This window comes from Paramacrobiotus metropolitanus, unplaced genomic scaffold, assembly GCF_019649055.1.
Source record: "Paramacrobiotus metropolitanus isolate TYO unplaced genomic scaffold, Prichtersi_v1.0 Parri_scaffold0000030, whole genome shotgun sequence".
Classification (NCBI taxonomy): Eukaryota; Metazoa; Tardigrada; class Eutardigrada; order Parachela; family Macrobiotidae; genus Paramacrobiotus; species Paramacrobiotus metropolitanus.
The window spans coordinates 654,619-665,039 of record NW_026570250.1 but is presented as its reverse complement, the minus strand read 5'-3'; the positions used below and the strand labels follow the sequence as shown (position 1 = coordinate 665,039).

General features: G+C 44.2%; 1 protein-coding gene across 1 annotated transcript; it reads left to right on the top strand.

Moving 5' to 3' along the window:
• The first annotated feature begins 482 nt into the window (after positions 1 to 482).
• LOC129588563 (vitellogenin-6-like) lies at positions 483 to 10,019 on the top strand. The gene is made up of 18 exons (XM_055482851.1): positions 483 to 707; positions 971 to 1,054; positions 1,396 to 1,538; positions 1,756 to 2,109; positions 2,541 to 2,786; positions 2,970 to 3,508; positions 3,841 to 4,195; positions 4,315 to 4,727; positions 5,016 to 5,107; positions 5,197 to 5,321; positions 5,476 to 6,237; positions 6,444 to 6,893; positions 7,049 to 7,360; positions 7,500 to 7,892; positions 8,037 to 8,483; positions 8,661 to 8,930; positions 9,021 to 9,228; positions 9,461 to 10,019. The coding sequence occupies exons 1-18, from the start codon at positions 665 to 667 to the stop codon at positions 9,811 to 9,813; spliced, it is 5,589 nt and encodes a 1,862-aa protein (XP_055338826.1). The 5' UTR covers positions 483 to 664; the 3' UTR covers positions 9,814 to 10,019.
• The last annotated feature ends 402 nt before the right edge of the window (positions 10,020 to 10,421 follow it).

The following is a 10,421-nucleotide window of genomic DNA, read 5'->3' as shown; positions in this document are numbered from 1 at the left end:
TATATTCATACGTACGCGCATGAAAAATATTAGTTACTCTTACAAGTAGGGAAGTTACTCTTGTTTAGCTGGTAACGGAAACAGAGTTTAGGAAGACACAGGAGAACCCAACATCCAGTTCTTATAAACACTATACCAGCGTGAACTGTGCCCTCTGATGAGTTTTCGTACAATACTCTGAGTAGGCACAAAGCCACCCGGTATAAGCAGCGTTGCAATACAGAGTGACTAGTTGACTACACATAAAACTCAAATATAGATACTCGTATACGTAATACTTCACAATGTGTGTTTTGCCAACATTTTAGAAGGTCGAACTTTTTTTGCACGAATTCTCCTGTCCACATGTAAGGCTCTGGTTAGTGAACTTTTAAACTAACATTCCGGGCAAAGGGCGTTCGATTGTGATGCAAGGTTTTTGACAGCAAAATCACTTGCAAAGACAGAGTCTGGCTTCGTAAAAAAATATACAGCCATTGTAGTACCTTATCACTCACTGACACTCAGCTTTTAAATAACTTTAAAACCAAATCAATTTCGAACATCATGATGACCTTCTACAGGCTTAAATTTTTGAATCAAGACAATCGATCACTATATAAGCCCAGTGAAAAATGAGGAGAACTGTTTTTGCACTACCTGGTGGTGGTATCCAACAACTACAATGTATATCGTACCGCTGCTTCTTGGGTGGCTTGCTTTTGCAGGTACGGATCGTATGATGAAATTGGATTTCCAATTTTCTGGTTCAATATTTCCGATTATGCTTTTGACTGGCTAAGGTTGCGACTAAAAGTAACTCAATGTATTTCTGGCTTTTAAAGCGTTTTATTTTATTTAATAGTTTTGTGTTCCACCTGATCTGATTACTGCATTTGTTGAATTACTTATTACGGAACTACTATATAATCATATTTTGTCGATCACTGGCTTCTTAGCGACTACATTCTATAGCATGGACATTTTTCAGGCGCTCAAAGACTGTCGCAAGTTATCCCTGACACATGGAGCGAAACTTATCCTGAGATCTTAACCCCGAGAATATCCGAACTAGGTAAGTAAATTTTTCATTATCGATAAAAAAAAATTTTAATTAACTTAACTTTATATATGTTAATTCTACCTTTCGAAAGCGTATACAACGGTATAACCAGCTGATTAATGCTTACTACCGAAGTAGATTAATGAGCACGTAATAGGCGTAATAAACGATATTACTCAAATTCTTCCTGATTTGATGCATTTACGTATACGCCACATGGGTAGTATATTTTGTAGCCGGTATCGCGATGTACAAGAACTGATTACTACAGAAAATGTAAAGTTTACTATCCATGTAAAGATAAATTAAATTGCACTGGCTTTATGTGATTCCGTTGCACGTCTCATTAATAGTTTTCCGGGATAACAAGGAGTATCGCTACATCTACAACGGCCAAGTCTTGACCGGTCTTCCGGAATCCGCTAACCAGTACTCCGGCCTCCGAATCCGTGCCATCTTCACCATTCAGCTTCGCAATGGCATCGATGTCCTTAAAGTGAGTACCCGCAGTTATATACGTATTTAGCTTGTGTTTGTTTTTTATTTTTAATGCAGTATTGTATATCGTCCTAACTGTATGCTATAGATTCCATAAGTTTTAATTTTCTTATACATATCGGCTAAAAGTTTCAAATGCCCACAGAAAAATGGAAAGTCATTTAATTAGTAACCGTAAAAAACCTAAACTTGATTTCGCACGCAATGCATTGTAGATCGAGAAAGCCGTCTTGGGACGCATCAACGAACGCAACATCGTCACCGGACCATTGAAAATCCAGCCGATCCAGGACTTCGATGAACTGCAAGGCGAGGAAGCCAGAGAATGGGAAGCCGCCTTGACCAAGCCTATCCGCTTTGAATACATCGACGGCACTGTGACCAATTTGGTGTCGATGGAGAGCGACCCCTTCTGGTCGGTCAACATCAAGCGCAGCATCCTGGCCACCTTCAATCTCAATCTCAACAAGCGATCGTTCCCCACGAAAGCCGGAGCCAACAAATTCCTTGCCGGATGGAACACCCGACAGGCTGGTCTGGACAACGTTGAGTACTTCACCGTTACGGAGGTCAGTACGTCGTCATAATGTTGTGCATTCAAGCAGATGTTTTTGAATTCTTTTATATGCATTCTATCAAAACTTTTTATTTTTAAATTTATGCGAGATATAGAAGAACCAACGCGAGATTTCAGTTGAGTGAAAATTAGTGAAGATACCGACATACTGTACATATATATGTACTTCGCATTGAATTTTAGATGAAATGGTGATCTTTATTTGTTGATGATTATTATCGCTTGAATTTCTTAATCAAATATTACTGCGCGCAGTTAAGCAAAAGAGCACGCTACCTAATTGGACAGAGTTGTGGGTGTGTTACTACAAATTTTTTGATAATTGGATTAGGACCATTACTGTCCGTAACTTGCTTTAATGAGTTCACAACTTTGTATGTTTGTTTGCTTGTGCATGTAACAGTTGTTCGTTTTTATTTATAGGAAGGTATCGGCGGAGAATGCGAAGCCACGTACATCGTACAGTCGCTGCCCACTGGTCCTTGGGGCAACGTCATCCCATCCATGCCCGGAATGCCCAGTGCCAACATCCTTAATGTCACCAAATCCTGGGATTATACCAACTGCAATAACCGCCCCATCGAATTCCAGAGCCTGAACAACCCCATCAAATGCGAGACCAAGATCGATGCCTCCATGTGCACTAAACAGAAACTGGACAAGGATATGGTAATAAATAATTTTCAAATAAACGAAACGTTACTTAAAACGTAAACATCTTCAAACCCAAGAAAGTTTGATAGCTGATCGAATGCGAGTAAAAATATTTTATCTGCAACGGTGAAGCTTTTTTATAATGCAGACTATCAGTAACATAATATGCATTATCATCAGCATGACACATAATTACAGGATGATATCATCAACTCCGGAGCCCATACCCGATACAACATTGTGGGAACCCGCAACCAGTACATCATCGAAACCGCTACCACGGAAGCCGTCCACAAGTTCATCCCGTTCAGCGAGAAAGCCGGCAGTCTGACCGCCTACGTCAACGCCACCATGAAGCTGATCTACTCCGGTGACTGGTCACGTGACTCCATCCTGCCCACCGAAGCCGGTATCTCCCTGAAAGGACTCCGTCAACTGTTCCCGAAGTTCGGTAAATTCCAGAATGACAAGTACTGGATGGAGGCTGAGGAGGCCAACAAGCCCTTCATGCTGTCGGCCGGACAGTGGCCCAATGTGGCGGCCAAGAAGGTCCTGGTCAAATCCCTCCTGGACAAGCTGGTGGAGGATCTGTCTGATAACGAAGTGGAGCCGGAATCCGCCAACCTGGTATTGCAGCTGTCGCTCATCCTGCAGTATGCCACGCCCGAAGAGGTCATGGAAATCCACCAGACTGTCAAAGCCCTTTCTCATCAGGCTTTCGATCATGAACAGATTCAGTAAGTGACAACTTTGTCATGCTGGGAGCAATGCTGTCGGCACAAATTATTATACGACATGTGTTAAATTATTTCAGAAATTCGAAAGTTTGTCTAAACTTAAACGCTTGCAGATTAAGCTAGTTTTAAAACAGCACTGAAGGGCTCCAGCCATGAAAGAGTTAATTTTCCTATTTTATTATCGTGCCGATAGTTTTCGGTTTAGAATTTTCGATTTAACAGTTTAACTGCAGAACCCATAAAACATATGCATGATTATCCGCCAGTTTACAGTATCGTATACGTATTTCGACAAAATAATTCCGAAAGCTAAAAAACTGCATCCTTCGTAGGAAACTGTGGATGGACATCTTGGCTCTGAGTGGTACCAAGCCCACCGTTCTGTTCATCAAACGTGAAATCGCCAGCGGCAAATTGGTCGGAGAACGCGCGGCCCAGATCCTCAATACCCTCGCTTTCAGCATCCGCAAAGCCGACAAGGACATCGTCAACGAAGTGTTGGAGCTCTGCAAAACGCCCGCGGTGGCTGCACACTCCAGCCTCAAGAAGGCCTGTTGGCTGACCTTTGGTACACTGGCACATACCTCGTGCGTGGACGATCTAGAAACCACTACGTCCATTCAGAATGTTGTCGTCAAACCCGGAAATCCCCACTGCTCGTCCGACGGCAAACGCCGCTTTGTTACGGTATGATCAATCCATAAAAGTTTTGAATTTACGATTGAAATTAAATATTTCTATAAACTGAATGAAATCAGTCTCTTGGTTAGATTAATGGGCAATGACCATTTGGCCTTGATTTGCAGGAGCTTATTGCCCGCATGAAGACCTTCCAAAACGAAGAAGAGCAGATCCTGCTTATTAAGACCATTGGCAACACTGGTTTCGTCGAGGCCATCGATGAGCTGAAGGCCATCTTCAGTGATGACACCCGCACCGTCCACATCCGCATCCAGGCCATCTACGCGCTGTCGCACATTCTGCGCAGCCAGCCGGAAATCGTTTTGACCGTCTTGGTGCCGGAATTCCACGACGTTACTAACCCGTACCAGGTCCGTATTGCCGCCTTCGACATCATTCTGGAATGCAAACCGGAACTGCCTGACCTCGAACTCATCGCTCGCAGCCTGCAAACCGAGAAGTCCATCCAGGTCGGCAGCTACGTGTACTCCAAGCTGAACTCCATGGCTAACTCAACCCATCCTTGCTTCGAGCAAGTGTAAGTGGCTAATCGAATTTGCTTGCAGAAAAAGTGCTTTACAAAAACGAGCTAATTTATAAGTTATAAAAATCGTTTTCAATCCAATATAATTTCACCTTGACAATATACTACATAGTGTGGTCAGTATCCTTTACCTGTTATTATTCAGTGTGGTACGCCTTAATATAGAGTACAGTTAAACAGGAAACACACAAGCTTTGCAGTAGTTGTTAACGTTACCTTAACTAGAGTTGCAAATTTGTTTTGCTGCACCTGTTGAGTAAATACCGTAATTTTCTTCAAAAGTGCAAAAGATGCTTCAATCGCTCTGGAATTCGCTAAGCCATTCCACACCGGCTTCTCTTTCTCGAAAGGATTCCACTTTGGAGGTTACTCCGGTAAGCGTACCAATACCGAATTATGCTAATAGAAAGTTGTATCATTTTAACAAACTAGACCGACATTAATCGAAATCTCTACCTTGCAGAGCAACTGGAAGTGGGAGGATTCGCCGAAGTCAACATGATTTCGGATCCATCGTCAATCGTTCCCCGTGCGGTCAACTTCCGTGTTAACACGCATATGTTCGGATTGTCCCATGATCTCATTGAGGTAAATACGGATGACGCTTCCTTAAACAAAAGATAGAGAAGTTCCGTTTATGCAGTTCTTTTCGCTTGTGTATTCGATATGCCTAAACACAAAAGTTTGTATTCGATATATAAGCTATAAAACAGTTGGTTGTAAATCTGATTGGTAATTATAGGCTGGCATCGAGACCGAAGGAGTCAACTCCGTCCTCAAACGCCTCTTCATGACCCGCCCGGACGCTCTGGTCAACCCAGTCTCCGTGATAGACTTCATGAACGAAGGCGACGAAGAGACCATCCGCAGCGACAGCAACTACCGTCGTGCCGGTTTCCGCATGTGGGAACGACCGGAATTCGACGAGATCGAACGCATCCTGGGTCTGGCCAGCCGTGTGGACAACGACGTTAAGGGCTCCGCCTACCTTAAGATCTTCGGCCAGGAGGTCCGTTTCCTGACCCTGACCCCGAAATCTATCATCAAACTGGTTACCGATGCCTATCTTAAACCCACGGAAATGGTGGGTCTGATCAACGACGCTCTCCCGGTTGATTTCCGCAAAGCCCTCATGGCCGCCGACACCGAAATCACCATCCCCACGGAATTGGGCCTGCCCTTGACCGTCGAACTGAAGGCCCCGGTTGTTGTTTCCGCTAAAGGTACGCTCGGTCTCAAGACCACGCCCCCGTTGTCCATGAGCACATTGGTGGACATTCCGCACACGCTGTCCATCGAGAGCGACATTGATGTCAGCGTGGCCAGCGAAATCCACGGAAAGATGTCCGTATGGTCGGCTTTCTTCAAGGCCGGATGCGGTGTTCTGGGAAAGGTTTCCACGGTTATCCCCGTTGATGGTGCCATCACCTTTGACATCAAGACCGGTAACGTGCAATCATCCATTAACATCCCCAAGCAGCCGCTGGAACTCATCAATCTCGAGGTATTAACCAAGAAACAATTTCAGAAAAATATATGCATATGGTTTTTACAGTAACAGAGTGTGACAAATATAGGACTCAATAATCTCTAATAAACTCTACTGAATGATTTGCATTAACTGGTTTATCATTCTACAAATGCGATTATTATCAAATGAATTCGATGTCGCTTTTCACGATGTTTTTAAAAAGCCTGATTGTTTTCCAGATTTTGCCGGTTACTTACACCAAGGTCATCCCCAAGAGCCTTGCTCCCCATCAGCCAGACCGCAAGGATCGGTATGACGTTGATCGCTCCCAGAAAGTTGTACAGTTCAACCGCCCACCTCTGGCCAACGAAATGCCCAACGAGTTCTTCTTCTACAAGACCGACATCATGGAGAATCCCTTCATGCTGACGCAATTCGGCCGTATTTCCAGTGAATACTACAAAGGCTTGTCGCTGCCCATCCTCGACTACAAGGAAGTGGCCACGCTGGACATTCTTAAGACCAAGTTCATTGACTTCCGCATCGGTCATCCGGCTTTGGGTGTCATGATCAACGTCAATGCCCATGTGCAGGTTCCCACTGGCGTGCCCACCATGCCCATGGTGCCAGTTGGCGGCAAAAACCGACTCATTGTCACGCTTGTTCCATTCAACACCGGACTTAAGACGGTAAGAACTGTCATTATTATTATGCTATCCTGATTCCAGACTTTCCAATTTTCTATCTATTGATGACTGATACTGGTTTAAGTTGGTGATTTATTGCTCTAGCTTTTTGAGCTATGTTATTACACTGAGCCTGTAATAACAGTTTTGTGTTGCAGATCAAAACCACCGTCTTCCTCCGTCAACAGCAAATTGCCCCAATGACCCCTCCTTCATGGAACTTCCTCTATGATCAGCTTACGGGCTACAATACCGCCGGCATTCTCCAACGTTTGAACGAAGGCCTGCCGACCGGATTTGAGAAAACCGACAAACTGGGTGTCAGTGCGCAAGTTGTTGTTCAGGGCATCAGTGTGTCCGGACAGGAAACGGCCATGCAAGGTGTCTTCAGCTGGGTGCGCGGTCTAGGCGGAAAGTTCGTCAAGATTGCCGCTGAATTTGCCAGCCCCCATCCTCAATTGTCTTACCAGGTAAAACACCAAACATTCTTCGTTTTTTGGTAAACACTAAACACTGCCGGAACATGGGATTTTTGTGGATTAGCGGGGATTAAAACAGCAATGTTGTATTTAATACGTAATTCATCAGCACTTTCCGCACTACCTACAGATGTGCGTAAACGGCCATGCTGAATACCCGAGCGAATACGACAGCTGGATGTTGATGCCCGGCATGAACAAGCCGATGATGGGTCAGTTTGAGGTGTCTTTCGGTCGCAACTGCTATGCTGGCGAAGCCACTAAGCTCCGCATGAAGTTCGTCGGTGACAAGAGCCCCATCCAGTTGATGATGGAAAAGAACGATTACTACAGTGTGGAAGGATCCGTTATCCCAAACATCATCAGCAAGTCCATCGAGCCGATGGCCCGCTCCATCCAGCCGGTCTTCCAGGAGTGTGAGAACGACCGTAAACGCGGCATCCGCTTCAGCCCCGCCTGCGAAACCGTCAAAGATATCTACAGCACCCTGATGCAGATTAAGATCGATATTGACTACCAGAACGTAGGTCACCAATTCTAAATTAATTCAGTTAGTTAATTAATTAAAATTTGATTACATAGATTAAATTAATGTGAAATTTCAAATATTGCCGAGGTATGCAACTTGAAATACCGGTTACTTTAGTTTTTTATTTGTTACTTACAGATTCCTTACGGTCTGGAGAAATTGTTCACCAAGATTGAACACTTCCTGCACAGCATGTGCTTCTGGGACAGCGAAGTGGACACCGTTCGCGTGGCCAACGCACCCAACAAAGTGACCATCCTCGCTGACTTCACCTCTGCCAAGGACCGCGTGGATATTGTGTACAGCACCCCCCACAAGAACGCCAAACTGTTGAGCATTCCGGCTCCGTATCCGTTGACGCCCATCTCCGCTGACGACAAGCCCATGGATCTGTGGGAACTCATGTGGGGCGAAGATCTCGACGATATGTGCACTGTCTCCGGCGACGAGCTGAACACGCTGGACAATGCGCGCTTCAAGATTCCACTGAGCGAATGCTACCATCTGCTGGCTAAGGACTGCAGCATGGAGCGTGCTTGGGCGGTGATGTACGCTGCCGCTGGATCGCGCTTTGGCGAAGCAAAGGTCAGCGCTTTGATCACTTCATTTAACGGGTTCAATTTTCAGTTCTCGTACTTCAACTTCAGCGGCATAAATTTATGTACAAATGCCAATGAGAACTCATTTTTTAGTCGTAGCACTGTAAACTTAAATAAGAGTATAATAAATTTAAAGTGGTCTGTATGTAAAATCTGGTTGCAGAAAGTGTTGGCTTACATCGGGTCGAAGAAGATCGAACTGATCCCAGCCGATACCGTCTCTTCTCGCTTCCAATCTGCCACCGATATGGTCATCCTTATTGACGGCCGCCCAGTCCCAGTTGGTCCTCTGGCCAACAGCCAGTTCATGGTTGAGAACGGAATTTACATCAGCATTGAAGCCCAAGAAAGCAGCCTGACCCCGTACTACAAGATCTCAGCTCAACCTTACGGTGTGGAACTGTGGTTCGATGGGCACAATGTGGCTGTCAAGGTAAGGTCACTTGCTCTATTTAGCGCTCTTTAATCACCATTTTGCTCAGGCATGGATAACGGTAACTACAACAGTGAGTTTCTTTTGCAGCCTACTTTCTGGCTCCGTAACCAAATCTGCGGTCTGTGTGGTAATAACAACGGAGAAAGCTGGGATGACATGACGCTGCCAACTGGTAAATTTGCCGAATCCATTCCGGAATTCCTTCGTGGATACATGATGCAGAAAGGTGGTTGTGGTGCTGAGCTGAAGCCAGTGATGAGCATGCGCACACAGTCGCTGTTCCCCACATCTTTCGGTAAGCGGTTTGTAAAAGGTCACACATGTTTGACTCGTGTGAGTTGTGACTGCTGTAAAGTGATAACTTTTGTAGCTAAAGAATGTAGATACGCATAGTCTCGATTGTGTCCGCGTGAATATGCGTACCCAGTACGTATTTTAATTATTAATCACATTTTCTGTATACAAATAGATAAATGCGCAATTCTGACTGTACCGATAAGTAATTGATCTGTTTCTTATGATTATAGCATCCGAGTGCGGTAAACAGAAAACCATCATCAAGACCCGTCCTGGTTTGGTCTGCTTCTCCATCGAGCCTGTGACCAACTGTCCTGGTGGATGTAACTCCGAGGAAGATGAAGATGACGACGATTACATTATGGTCAAACGCGCACCTTTCCACTGTATTCCTGAAGATAGCAGCCTAGCACAGAGTCTCCTGGCCGAAGCTCAGACCCGTGTACTCACGGAAATGAGCCAGAAGCCGGTAAACGATTACTTTGTTGTGCCCAAAGTGGAATCGTGTGGCTCAGCTGCCGGTCGATCAAAGAACTCGATCAAATCCAGCAAGTTGAGCTGGGGAAAGCACATCTGGGCTTAATTTTAAATTGATTACATCATGAATTCAGATGTTGAACCTCCAATTGTGCTGTTAAAGTCGTTTTGTTAAGTTTTTTTTTATTTTATGGTGCCGACGCTAGACGTTTAGGTTTTTGGTTTAGTTTACACTCTAAAGCATGTATGCCTGCTGTTTGCAGAATATTGTTGGATACTTGTAACATCTATTAAATAAAAACCTAACATTTGCTAGTTTTATACTGCCAAGTACATGTATATCCCGTTTTGTTTGCAACTAATTTAGACAAAAGTAATTAATTTTACTGTTTTATTTCCGCGTGCTTTTGGCTGCGATGAAACTACAGGTATTGACGATGGTTAGCGGCACATTGATACGGCGTTACCCCAGTACGCAACAGATAGGACGTTAATAATACTTATAATGGTTAATAGTGATGCTAAATTGCCAATATCGTAGCTAACCATAAGTAAGAGCCAGATAATACAACAATACAATAATTACTGCAGTACTTATTAGTTTATTCATTAAGCTGATGTCTGATGCCATTTATTCAGTGCTAAATTTTTTTAAGCAGTTTCAGTAACTGATTGTAAAATGTAGTGTCATACAGAGCTGTTTATTTTGAAGTC